Below are 14,203 nucleotides of genomic sequence, written 5' to 3'. Positions count from 1 at the left end.
TTATGGTAAATTGCAATACATAGCTGGCATCAGCATTTGCTGCCTTCAGTCAGCATCTTTGTTCCTAAACCAGTGACTGGAGCAGCTATATGGTATCTGCCAGTCTTTTGCCTAAGGAGAGGCCAAATCACCTCTACTGAATGTACTCTAAGCAGGGGAACTGCTTCTTCTCAGGAGATCCAGGGGATCCTCAGACCACACTGCCCACTCCTAGGGCTCTGACCATTTTCCTTCCCAGAGCACTGCCAGGCACTGAGCTTGGAAACTTTAGACTGTTGATATTGAAACCCTCTATTTTTTTGCCATCAATGGTTTTGGAGAATAGTTTTCTTGTGCAGTCCCCTGAGTGTGCTTTCACTCTTCTTTTTTTTTTTTTTTTCCTCTCTAGTCATTTTCAGTGGGAATGCTTTTCTTGCATGAACACAAGGCACTGCTCAATGTCCCTGCTCTCTTTCTCCTCTCCATGAAAAGGGCTCCTATCCCTCACTGGCACCACGGCTCTTCTGTCCCCAATTCACCTCTTTCACTGTGTGTCTGCCATGTTCTCTCCCTCAAATTATGCAGATTGTTCTGTTAATCCTCACTCAGATCAATTTCTTAGGTGTTCAAAATGGTTTGATATAGATCTAGTTGTGTTTGAGGGATGAAACAAGCCCGGGGTCCCTTACTACTCTGTCATCTTAACCCCAAAAGTAAATTTGGTTAAGAAAATTTATTTTAGTTATTTTCTAAAAAATGATACAACATTTAACAAATATTTTGAATAAAAAGTTTAAATATAAAAAGGAATACTACTTATATTGTAAAATGCTACAATATAGATTAATAAAATGGAAAATAAAGGTTATAGAATTTTAAAAAATAAAATAAAATGAAGAATGGAAATGAAATGAGATACTGTGGGAAAAAACCCAACAGAGAGCAGGAAAAGTGGGAAAAGGAGCAAAAATAGGTAAAATAGAAAAAAAATAGCAAGATGGTAGAATGTAGAACAATTTAAATTACTAAATTACCTGTAAGTGATCTAAGGACTCTACTAAAAGTCTGATATTGGCAGAATGAAGCAGGAGGAAGACCCAACTTTTTGATGTCTACAAGGAATCAACTTTAAAGACATAGCTTCAAAGTAAATGAATGGATGAAAGATAATGCAAACAGTAATTAATAAGGGAACTGAGGCAGTTATTACATCAATATTTGATTCTGAAGACTTTGGGTCAATGAATATTACCAAGACTACAGATAGATATGTCCTAATGTTAAAGAGCTCAATACATCAAGAAGATGTAACAATCCTAATCTATTTGTGCCAATATCCGAGCCTTATAATTAATGGAGGTAAACATTTCTTGTTACCAAGTTAGATTTCCCAACTGATTGAAAAACTATATACACACACACAAACCTGCACATGAATGTTTCTAGAAATGTAAATATTATTCATCATCACCAAAACACACAAAAAAGAAGCAAGTAAGATGCACTCTAATAGATAAATGGAAAAATGAGCTGAGGTACATACATACAATGGAATACTATACCATAATATAAAAGAATGATTTTCTAATGCATTCAACAAAATAGACAAATCTTAAATGCATATCACTAAATGAAAGAAGATAGTTGAAAAGGCTACATACTGTATACACTAAACATATGATGCTTTGGAAAAGGAACATTTATAGACCCAGAGAACACGTTAATGGTTGCTAGGGGTTTTTGGAAGGGGTATGTGATCAAATACCAGGGTAACTTCTTGTGGTGATGAACTGTATAGTTCATCTGGAGTTTTGTGTATTAATTGAGACTCATAAGTGTTCAAAGTCTTGATTCCAGTATTTTTACCTTCAAAAACTTGTCCTGAAAGGCAATTAGGATTTTTCAAGATGACTTTTATATTAGTTACATTAAATCACACTTACATTTGGGTCATCTGGGTGGCTTAGTCGGTTGAGTGTTCAACTCTTGGTTTCAGCTCAAGTCATGATCTTGTAGTTCATGAGTTCAAGTCTTGTGTTGGGCTCTGCACCAGCAGTGTAGAGCCTGCTTGAGATTCTCTCTCATTCCCTCTCTTTCGGCCCCTCTCCTGCCTGTATGTGCTCTCTGTTTCTCTTTCTCACAAAATGAATAAACTTTAAATCCATGAATCAATCAATCACACTTATTGTCAACTGGGAAAAAATACTTTATATTTTCTACAATGTAGGAATAATTATTTTATTTATAAATTGGAACATAATGCAACCATTTAAAATCAAGTTTACCAGTTATATGTAACAACCAGCTAAAATGTTCATGATTCATGTTCAGAGAAAATAAGCATTAAAAAAAAACTATATAAACAGTGTGATCCCATATACAATAAATTTTGGAACTAAATATAGGGATATGAAAGAACTAGACATCATCTATCATATTGATGATTTAAGCCTGGATGTTTCAGAATATAATGATCACATAAGCAGAGTTGAAATTTACTGTGAGAGAAAACAAGTTAATTTTGCAGATATTAAATTTGTGGTACATACTCTAAATCTTAGAATTAGAGGTGGTTTACTCTTAGGCTTTTTCTTATAAGTATGTAAAGTTATTTCAATCTATTAAATCTCCCAGCAGGACACCCTAAGGAGAAAAGAAAATCCAAAAAACAGATTTTTAGAGATTATATACATGAAAAGAGTACTGGAAAGAACAGGTATCCAGGAAGGGTACTGGAAGTACTGGTCAAAGAGACATTTAGGAGTACTCTAAATTCACGTATATGGGAAGAGATGAAACTTCAGCTTGGCTCTAATCATAAATTCAAAATGTTCCAACCTGTGGAAAATGAATCAAAGTAGAGCAGGAAAGGTATTAGACAAAGGATTAGAAGATATGTCTCCAAACTGGGCAGTACAATCTCAGTCAAATAACTAACTCCTCAAGAATTCATTCAATCCATCTAGCTCATTTCTAGTGTTCATGTTAGCATCAAGATTCTATGTGAGAGTAAGAAGAAAACTCTTTTTTCTTTTATATTGTCCTTGAATATAAACTAACCTCATGGAAAGAGAAAATCAGAGCTTAACTCAACAGCATTTTTTTTTCTAAAAATTTCAACTAAAAAAATTCAAATTTTTGTGAGATTACTTTAATCTCACAAGGGGCTTTAAGTCCCTTCACTTACTTCTTCCTAATCTGTAGGATGTAGTGTTTAAACTGTAAAACAGCTCTCGGTGCTCTACCCTAGAATGCTTGCTCTGGAAACCAAGCATGTGGCTCTTCTAGAACTATTAAAATACCAAGACCTTGCACTGCTATGTACCATGCAAAGGCACAAATGTCTTTTCATCAATTTTTGAGACTCTTGGAGGCCCTTGTTCTAAAGTTCTCCTGAAGCAGAAAGGAATAACCAATAAAATTACTCATTGCTTTTCTTTCCACCATGTTACATTTTCTCCAACAGGACAAAGTATTTCCAGCAGTCCTGCAACTTTCTCCATTTCTCCATTTGCAAAATTCTCAAGGTGATGCAGTGTAACTCTTGTGTGCAAACAAACTCTCTTATGTAATTAGTCCTAATGAAGGTGATTTCTATTATTACAACTCTCTTCTGGGTCTCTTGATCACTGCAATCCAGTGACATTAAATTGCTAGTTAGCTTCTAACTATTTTGATGGCTTTTCTTGTATCTATGTGCTGAGGATACTTCAAAGTATAAATGATAGAGATTAAAGTATGGAAAGACATGGGTTCCTTACATTCACACCCCATCCAGTGGATCCTGAAGAATGTTGTTTTCCCAGTTGGTGCAATATAAGGATAAGAAGAGCACTGTTGTTCGGTAGCCTCCTAATTCCAGTCACAACAGAGAAAAGAGAAAACTAGCCCTCACCCTTTCAATTAATCTTTGAATATTCTATGTCCACTTTGCCTATTAACTGTCCACATATCCTAACTCTGAGTAGTGACTGATGGCCATATCACTTTCCTGAAACCAGAATGGGTTTACCCTTTTAATTTAACATACTTTTATTTCAACGTTTTTTTTTTTGTTTTTTTTTTTAATTTTTGGGACAGAGAGAGACAGAGCATGAACGGGGGAGGGGCAGAGAGAGAGGGAGACACAGAATCGGAAACAGGCTCCAGGCTCCGAGCCATCAACCCAGAGCCCGACGCGGGGCTCGAACTCACGGACCGCGAGATCGTGACCTGGCTGAAGTCGGACGCTTAACCGACTGCGCCACCCAGGCGCCCCTAGCATACTTTTATTTCAACACAACCTTTTGTAATTTTATCATTGACTTAGCTTTTGGAGGGGTGCCATGCTTTCAAAACCCAGAGAATTAGAGAATATTAGAATTATGAGGGAGATTTTTTCCCTCCTTTTTTGAAGAGAAATGGAGCACGGTGAAGGGTAGGTGATTTGCCTCAAATCGTGAAGTTACTCATTGAGAGTTAAAATTTGAACACTTTCTATAACTCAGGTTAATATTTCTCTTATAGTCTACAGTATCTTTGGACATAATCTATTAATTTGGATTTGAGGCTATTTGAAATATTATAATTTAGAATGTTCTTTGTTAATTCATGACTAGAACATACAAATATAAGTAATATGAAAATTAAAATATCCTGCTTGATATATATCCTACTTGTGAAAAAAAAGGAGGAGAGCCCATATGTGATTACTATCTTTTAAAACATTATTAATACTATGGTAAATCCATTATATTGCTATTATACAAAATGTTTGATTCAATTACTTCATGATCATTTATAACACATCCCTGAGAAACAGGGAAAAAACTTATCTACACTTTGAATGAAGGAGAATTAAGACAAAGGGAAGAAAAAGCCTAAATATTCCCTAAGCATGGTTTTGATAAAATGATGCAATACTTCCACTACCTCTGTTTACAGACCCCAAATCATATAATAAATACTGTATTATAAGTGATACTTTGTAAAAATATTCTTGCTGATATTTAAAAGAAAACTTAAATGAAATGTTGTAGATTAAGTTGTTGAAACTTCCATTTATGAACAATGTTTAAATCTCTGAAGAATTTCATACATACTTATGGACCTGATGAGCTTAAGTTGAAAAAAAAAAAGCATTTTCCTAATATATGTGGGTAAATATTCTATACTTGAAGTGCAATGGAGACTAAGAAATAATACTTTTCATATGATTTTTAGTTACATATAATTGGTATTGATTTATACAGGTCTCTATTTGTAATCATCTAGTGTACTGTACTGAAAATATAAGCAAGATAGCTAAAGTTAGGTTAAATTATTTGCAAAACTGTGAACCAGAAGATTTTGTTTTAGCCTTTCTTCCTTTTTGTCTACTTCTTTGCCTCTTAGATTCCTGACTGCTCCAAGTACTCTTCCAGCTACTTTGGACATAAATTCAAATACTACTGCATCTAGCCCTCTCTCACATCTATGAAGACAGTCTATCCTGGCTATGGACATCCTAAGTCTATTTCCTTCTTATTTAAAATGAAACTTTATGATTCATTTTTAAGAGCCAGGTATACTTTCTTAGGATATGTGGAAGTAACAATTAAATTCTTACCAAGCATTACTGACTATAAATTACAGGATATATCCACACTTCCCATTTCATCTTAGGTAAGTGAAAGCACTTTGTCAGTATCTTTACAAACACCACGCACCAGCATTTGTCTCCACAGTGACTGTTATATCTCTGATCTGGATTTAGAGAGGGAGGGGAAAGGGAGTAGTAATGCTGGAAAGCTTGTGAAAGATGTATTTTTATCTGAGAAAACTTGCTGGCCTCTGTAAACAATACTCCTACTTACTTCACTTAATCCACCAGTCATATTATCCAAGATGGAAGTAGTAGGAAAAGATTTATTTGACAGAATTTCAGAAAGGAGGGACCTGAGGGTCACCCAGTACAACCTAGCATACCTAGTACAACTCTGTATGCATGTATTAATTTACTTTCAAATAGTACAAGAAATGAAAGATTGGTCTTTACAGTAACACATCTACTAATTAGAAACTCAATCTTGGATGAATCAATCTTGGATGAATGCTATCTTTGAGTATGTAAAATTATCAGAAAATACTTAGTCTGATCTGAAACAATACATTATTAGGAACATTTATGTATTTTTAGTCATTACAATTGATTAAAGATTTCTCCATATACTTGTTCAGAGTATTTTCAAATAGAGAAATTGATAAAAACTACTCTTGCAAACATTTGATAGCCACATGAAGTTGTAATTTCTCAAGATTGTTGAACTTTCTCAGAAGAGCCATCCAATAAAATGGAAAAGCTCAATTAGATGTTGTCAACTATATCTGCAACTGATAAAAAAACTTACACACTCATGCACATATATAATTGGTATTTATGACACAGTCCATTGATTACTTTACTGTGAATATTTATTGAACACAAAATATATGGCAAGTGTTGTGATAACTTTTGAGGAAGAAATAGGCACCTTTCTCAAAAAATTGAGTTTGATGTTAATTCTTGCTTGTAAGTTTCTATTTCAGTAGGAAAAAGTCCTACTTCATATTTTAAGCAACTATTTGAAAGTTAAAAAACTTTTCACATAATGCCCTTGGTTATCACCTTGTGCACTTAAACCAAGTCGATCCATTTTTAAGAACATATTTATTGCTTTATAAAATGTCTTTGCTGGTGTAAGGTGTACCTACCTACTTTTCTCCCAGCTAGATTTTCTGCTCCCTTCCACTACAATATCAACTCTATGGAATCAGAAATGTTTGTCGTGCATGTCAATATATTTTAATGCTTAAACACTGCATGGTGCATACATGATGTGGGGCCATGTAGCAAATGCTCAAGAAAGAATTCTTTAGACTTTTTTGGTGTAAAAGGTGTTTTTATTAAAGGACAGAGACAGGACCAGTGGGCAGAAAGAGCTTCACGGTGATTGTGAGGAGCAATTAATTATATATTTTTAAGTTGGGGGAAAGAGAAAAAAAAGAAAAAAAAGATTTATCATTTGTGTAATTAAGAAACATTTTCAGTGTTTCTTTAGAATAATAATGTTCCCATATTTAATATTTGAGGATAATGAGCCCTGAAAGGCTAAATAATCTGCTCAGTTATACAGCTTTAAATTTAACAGTTTTTTTTAATAGCTTTACATTTTCACCACATTACAGCCATTTTATTTGGTGTAAAAGACAGTCCATTTCATCTAAAAAGAAATGTATAGTGAGTGAAGGAAAATGAGGACTCACCAACTTCTCTAAATAAACAAGAGATAAATATTGGTAAATGATCTCAGAAGAGGCACCTTACAAACCTAACTGCTCTATCACTAGTGCAAAGCACAGTGCCCTGAGCAAAGGGGCATTTACACACTTACATAGCAAATGAACTAAAAAAGAATTCATTTTCTTTGTATTTTGTTAAAGTTTATTTTGAGAGAGAGAGAGAGAGACAGCAGGGGAGGGGCAGAGAGAGAGGGAGAGAGAGAGAATCCCAAGCAGGCTCTGCACTGTCAGCACAGAGCCCAAAGTAGGGCTGGAACTTACGAAATCATGAGATCAAGACCTGAGTTGAAACCAAGAGTCAGACACTTAACTGAGCACCCAGGTGCCCCTAGAATGCATTTATATCAGAAGAATTTATGTTGAAAGTGCATTTATTTAGAGTTTCTGTTGCTCATCATTTTGGTTTTTTTATGTTAAGAAACCCAGTTCTTGACTGAATCAATTTGCCTAGTATTTTCCTCCATGGAAAACAGGGTCTTTTCTTTTTCTGGGCCCCTAAGAAGCCATTGCTGATGAAACAACAGTGCTTTGCTGAAGATTTATCAGTATGATTCCTGTGATTTTCTCACATAAATGGATTATGGGTTTTATTCCTAAGGAACTAGAAGTCTTCTCTGCTACCTGTTTCTGCTGTATCTCTAGAACACCTCCCTGGGAGAATCATTTCCTGTGCTTAATTTGAGGCTTTGTTGCTCCTGACAGGACACATATGAACCCCTAATTAGTTGGTCTTGTTGGATATCACTTCCTTTCCTTCTTCTAGGCATTCAATACAGTATTTGGGTCAAGAAATCTGTGGGTCAGGCTGTTTCCCATGGACAACAAGCCATGGTGTGTGCTTGAAGTTAAGTTAAAAACAGGCTACCAAGAAATGATGAGGAAGGGAGAAATGTACTGAGGAGAATGTAGTGGCTTCTCAAAGACAAACTTATTCCATTGTATAATTTTACTTCCAGCTTGCTCTGACTTCAGACTGCTGTTAATCTCTTCTGAAATTCTTAAAGTTGTAGTCTTATATAATCAGTGACGATACGTGACTTAATTACTTGGGGGAATTTTCTAGAAAACTGGAGATTTGAAATATAGGAGTGAGTCCCTGAATGTGGTTTTTGGGAGTTAAAATTATTCATCACAGGCTCTGTCCTTATGTGTAAATCCTCCATGAAACTCAAGGAAACACTAGGCAATTTGCAAATTAGGTCTAAGAAGATATTAATATCAAAAATACAGATAATTAGAAATCAATAAAAGACACTTTCTTCCAAACGCCTGATTTAGATGTAGAGGGAGATACTTCTTTAAATTTCACCTTTTATTTTTCTTATTCAGTATATAATGTTTCCAAGTTCTAGGTAGTTTGCTTTCAGGTAGGTAGTTCCAAGTTTGCTTTTCTTATAAAAGCAAAAATAAAAAGTAAAAAAAAAAAAAGCAATAGGGAAAAGTGCTGATAAAACAAAGTAGATTAACTGAGTGGAAAAGAAGAAACTTTTTTTTCATGGTCTAAATTTCTTACTATGAATACTATTATGCAATATAACTAATTTTTTAAAGCCCCACCAAATCAAATGAAATGTCAACCATAATTCAAAAATATGCCTACAGTCATTAACAGCAATATCTGAGATTAGTGAAATAATATCAGGGAATAATTGAGAACAAATGCACTAGTTTCCTTCATATAAGAGAACTCCAGGAAGAGCTAAGTCACAGCTCTAGACATTTGGATTTTAACTAGGTTTTGTACTGTCATGTAATTTGTAAATGAATAGAGGAGGGAGTAAGATCTAGTCACTCAAGGCAATGGGTCTGCCTATTGAGCTCTTACACAAATGTAATGGTGTCTCTTTATCTCCTGGTTTATTTTTTATTAATAAAATAAGCACAAAAGTACACCAAAGAGAATTTCATATCTTGTAAGTTTTCACAAAGCAAACATTTTCACCTCAAGACAGAACATTACCAGCACTTCAGAAGCCCTTCCCGTCATCTTCCTGTCCCTATTCCCTTCTAGGATAATGACCACAGGAGCTTTTTTAATACCATAGATAAGTTTAGCCTATTTTTTAACTTTATTTAAATAGGTTCATACAGTACACGGGCTTTGTGTCTAACTTTTGGGGTCAACATTGTGAAATTATCTTCCTCTGTGTCAGTCATTTAAAAAATGGTTATATCATTTATTGTAGAAAAAAAGATTCAGATTTTGTTTCTGTAGTTTCTTAGACTGGATTTCTATAATATCAAGAAAAACATTTCAGATTTCCAATTTCATTTGTAAAGTAAACTACATTCCTCAAATTCATGTAACTGAATATACCAATGTCAAATATCCCCTCATTGACTCTCTCCTCCATCCCTCTTTAGTACTGCTGTTATGCTATCTATATAATTTTTAATTATGAAATGATATATGAAAATTCATATATATAAACATAAGTAGAAATTTGAATCCCTAAGGAAGGGAGCAGAACTGGGAAATGAAACCCACTGATTGATCTCTGTCTCTCTTCTATTCAGGTAGCAAGACAAGTTCCTCCCAAGTCAATGAATGAGACAAATCATTCCCGGGTGACAGAGTTTGTGTTGCTGGGACTCTCTAATTCCCAGGAGCTCCAACCTTTCTTGTTTGTCATATTTTCACTACTTTACCTAGCAATACTGCTGGGAAACTTTCTTATCATCCTCACTGTAACCACAGATTCTCACCTTCACACCCCCATGTACTTCCTGCTTGCAAACCTCTCTTTTGTAGATATATGTGTTGCCTCTTTTGCTACACCCAAAATGATTGCAGACTTTCTGGTTGAGCAGAAGACTATTTCTTTTGATGCCTGTTTGGCCCAGATTTTCTTTGTTCACCTTTTCACTGGCAGTGAAATGGTGCTCCTTGTATCCATGGCTTATGACCGTTATGTTGCTATATGCAAACCTCTCCACTACATGACAATCATGAGTCGCCGTGTGTGTATTATTCTTGTTCTCATCTCCTGGCTTGTGGGTTTTATCCATACTACTAGCCAGTTGGCATTTACAATTAACTTGCCTTTTTGTGGCCCTAATCAGGTAGATAGTTTTTTCTGTGACCTCCCTTTAGTGACCAAGCTGGCATGCATTGACACTTACGTTGTCAGCCTACTTATAGTTGCAGATAGTGGCTTTCTTTCTATGAGTTCCTTTCTCCTCTTGGTTGTCTCCTACACTGTGATACTTATCACAGTCAGGAAATGCTCCTCTGCTAGCATGGCAAAGGCCCGTTCCACGTTGACTGCCCATGTCACTGTGGTCACCCTATTCTTTGGACCATGCATCTTCATCTATGTGTGGCCCTTCAGCAGTTATTCTGTTGACAAAGTCCTTGCTGTGTTCTACACAATCTTTACTCCTATTTTAAACCCAATTATCTACACTCTAAGGAACAAAGAAATGAAGGCAGCTATGTTAAAACTGAAGAGTCGGTATCTGAAGTCTGGCCAGGTTTCTGCAGCCATAAGAAATGTTCTTTTTCTGGAAACAAAGTAAACTTCACAACTGTATCTACTGTAGCGTCCTCTCTCAACAATTACAAACGGAATCCCTATGATGTTCAAGCAGATCATTTTGACCAGGGGAAGGGTTAACTTGAATGAAAGAATAATGATAAGAATAAAAAGCCAGATAATGGACCTTACTGATATTTAAATTCTCTTCCTTTATTGTGTGATTTTTTGTTTCTATTTCCTAGTTTTTAAAACTTTTTAATTTAGGGGCGCCTGGGTGGCGCAGTCGGTTAAGCGTCCGACTTCAGCCAGGTCACGATCTCGCGGTCCGTGAGTTCGAGCCCTGCGTCAGGCTCTGGGCTGATGGCTCAGAGCCTGGAGCCTGTTTCCGATTCTGTGTCTCCCTCTCTCTCTGCCCCTCCCCCGTTCATGCTCTGTCTCTCTCTGTCCCCAAAATAAATAAAAAAAAAAATAAATAAATAAAACTTTTTAATTTAATATATAGCCTTCGAATACATTGAGAAATGGCATTTACTCATATAGGATAAATAAGCTGTACTCCCTCTCAAAACAGTACTGCTCAGATGCCAATTTTGGAGTTATACTAGATATATACCTCTGTACAACAGAGATAATAGATTTATTTATTTATTTATTTATTTATTTATTTATTTATTTATTTATGAATAAACCTAGATAAGAATGCATTTCACACAGTACTATGTAAGTAACAGCACAGGAAGACAATTCTATGATTGGTGTTAATGGAACAGTAACATGTAAAATAGCAAGGCTATCCAGCAAAGGCATTTATAGTCAACACTTTCACAAATCTTTCTTCAATGGTGCTGTTTAATATATATTATTCATAGAAAGCAACTCGCTGAATAAATTTATTCATGAGAGTGTTTTGTATTATGTTAATTTCTGTTTAATAGTGATAAAATATCAGAGATGAGTTAAAATTCTCTACCACTTGTCATCATGATGATGGGAGCCTGAAACTTTATGATTCTTTTCTTCTCAGATAAAGTAGTTTTATATATTAAGAACTGGTAGGAATAATCATTTTTCTATGTGGACTTAATTAAAATTTTATTTTTATATTGTGTAATTCAGGTCCAGAAAATGACAGAACCCTATTTCAGGAACTTCAGGGTAGCCATGAACTTATTCTTCCATGACCACTTATGAAAATAAGATTTTCTATGATTGCTCATTATAGGTTATTTTAGGCTTTTACTCTTATTGCATTGAGGTTTTTCCTATTTTTTCTACTGTGTTCTCACAATCTGCTATAATGTTACCTGTTTTCTAGATCCCAATCCTTAGAATCTCCTAAAGGGATTTTATAATTGCTATTACTGAGAGAAAACAATAAGTTCTAACTTTTGAGTCAGAGGGTATCAATTTATTGTGGACATAAAGGCAAAAGCAATTCTAAAAGGGATATTTACAGAGATACAGGGCTATATCTAGAAATAAGAAAAGTGCCAAATAATCTAACTTTACACCTAAGAGAAGAGAAAAACAACAAACAAAAACCAAAGTTAGGGATGCCTGGGTGGCTCAGTCAGTTAAGCGTCTGACTTCAGCTCAGGTCATGATTTCACAGTTTGTAGATTCGAGCCCCGCATTGGGCTCTGTGTTGGCAGCTCAGAGCCTGGAGCTTGCTTCAAATTCTATGTCTCCCTCTCTCTCTGCCCCTCCCCCACTCACACTCTGTCTCTGTCTCAAAAATAAACAAACATTAAAAAAATTAAAAAAAAAAGACCAAAGTTAGCAGAATAAAGGAAATAAGAAAGACTAGAATGGAAATAAATGAAAGAGACTAAAAAATATTAGAAAATTTCAATGAAACTAAGAGTTAGTTCTTTGAAAAGATAAACAAAATTGCTAACTGTATAGCCAGACATCAGGAAAAAACACAGGACACATATAAATAAAATCAGAAATAAAGAGCAGTATCAACTGATACTATACAAATCAAAGGATTATATGAGAATACTATCAAAAATCATATTCCAATGAATTGGACAAGCTAGAATGAATGGATACATTCCTAAAAACATAATCCAACATCTTAAAAACATCTTCCAAAACCGAGTCAGGAAGAAATTGAAAACCTGAACATACCAATTACTACTACAAAATGAAATCCACAATCAAAAGATTACCAACAAATAAAAGCCCAGGACTGGATGGATTCACAGGTAAATTCTATCAAATATTCACAGAATAGTTAATACATAATATGTCATATCAACAAGAAAAAGAATTAAAACCATATGATCATTTCAAGAGATGCAGAAAAAGCAATGGATAAGTACAACATCCATTCATGATAGAAAAAAACCCTCAACAAAGTAGGTTTAGTGGGAACATACTTAAGTGGGAACATAATAAAGACCATATATGAAAAACCCACAGACCATATATGAAAAACATTATACTCAATGGTGAAAAACTGAGAGCCCTTCCTCTAAGATCAGGAACAAGACAAGAATGCTTGCTTTCACCACTTTTATTCAACACATTACTGAAAGTCCTGGCCACAGCAATCAGACAAGAAAAAGAAAGAAAAGGCACCCAAAGAGGCAAGGAAGAAGGTAAACTGTCACTACTTGAGATGACATGACACTATCTATAACAAACCTAAAGACTCCACCAGAATTCTACTAGAACTGATAAATGAACTCAGTAAGGTTGCAAGATACAAAACCAATATGCAGAAATCCATTGCATTTCTATACACTAATAATGAAGTAGCAGAAAAAGGTACCCACATGTACTGTTGCTGGGAATGCAAATTGGTGCAGGAACTGTAAACAATAATATGCAGGTTTCTCAAAAAATTAAAAATAGAATTACCATGTGATCCAGTAATTCTACTACTGGGTATTTATCCAAAGAAAATAAAAACACTAATTCAAAAGGACATATGCACCCCCACCTTTACTGCAGCATTATTTACAATAGACAAATTATAGAACCAACCCAAGTGTCCATCTATCGATAAATGGATAAAGAAGATGTGGTACGTATATATACATAATGGAATATTATTCAGCTATAAAAAATGAAATCTTGTCATTTGCAGCAACATAGATGGATCTACAGTGTATATATTAAGTGAAATAAGTCAGCCAAAGAAAGACAAATACCATATGATTTCACTCATATGTGGAATTTAGGAAACAAATGATCAAAGAAAAAAAAGAGACAAAAAAAACCCCAGACTCTTAAATATAGAAAACAAACCAATGATTACCAGAGGATAGGTGGGGGGAGGGGGCGGTAATTGGTGAAACAGGTAAAGAAGATTAAGAGTACACTAAGCACAGAAATGTATAGAATGTTGAATCACTATATTGTAGACCTGAAATGAATATAACACTGTTAATTATACTGGAATTAAAAAATAATAATAAAAAAATAAGAGTTAATAC

At 34.8% G+C, this 14,203-nt stretch overlaps 1 protein-coding gene across 1 annotated transcript; it reads left to right on the top strand.

Moving 5' to 3' along the window:
* Positions 1–9,777: 9,777 nt before the first annotated feature.
* LOC131518193 (olfactory receptor 4K15) lies at positions 9,778–10,797 on the top strand. The gene has a single exon (XM_058740787.1). The coding sequence runs from the start codon at positions 9,823–9,825 to the stop codon at positions 10,795–10,797; it is 975 nt and encodes a 324-aa protein (XP_058596770.1). The 5' UTR covers positions 9,778–9,822.
* Positions 10,798–14,203: the final 3,406 nt, after the last annotated feature.

This window comes from Neofelis nebulosa, chromosome 7 (assembly GCF_028018385.1).
Source record: "Neofelis nebulosa isolate mNeoNeb1 chromosome 7, mNeoNeb1.pri, whole genome shotgun sequence".
NCBI classification, from domain to species: domain Eukaryota; kingdom Metazoa; phylum Chordata; class Mammalia; order Carnivora; family Felidae; genus Neofelis; species Neofelis nebulosa.
Note: the sequence above shows the minus strand (reverse complement) of the source record. Positions and strands in the feature narration are given on the sequence as shown.

Coding starts and splice junctions, on each gene's coding strand:
- LOC131518193 (XM_058740787.1), top strand. CDS start 9,823: ATGAATGAGACAAATCATTCCCGGGTGACAGAGTTTGTGTTGCTGGGA.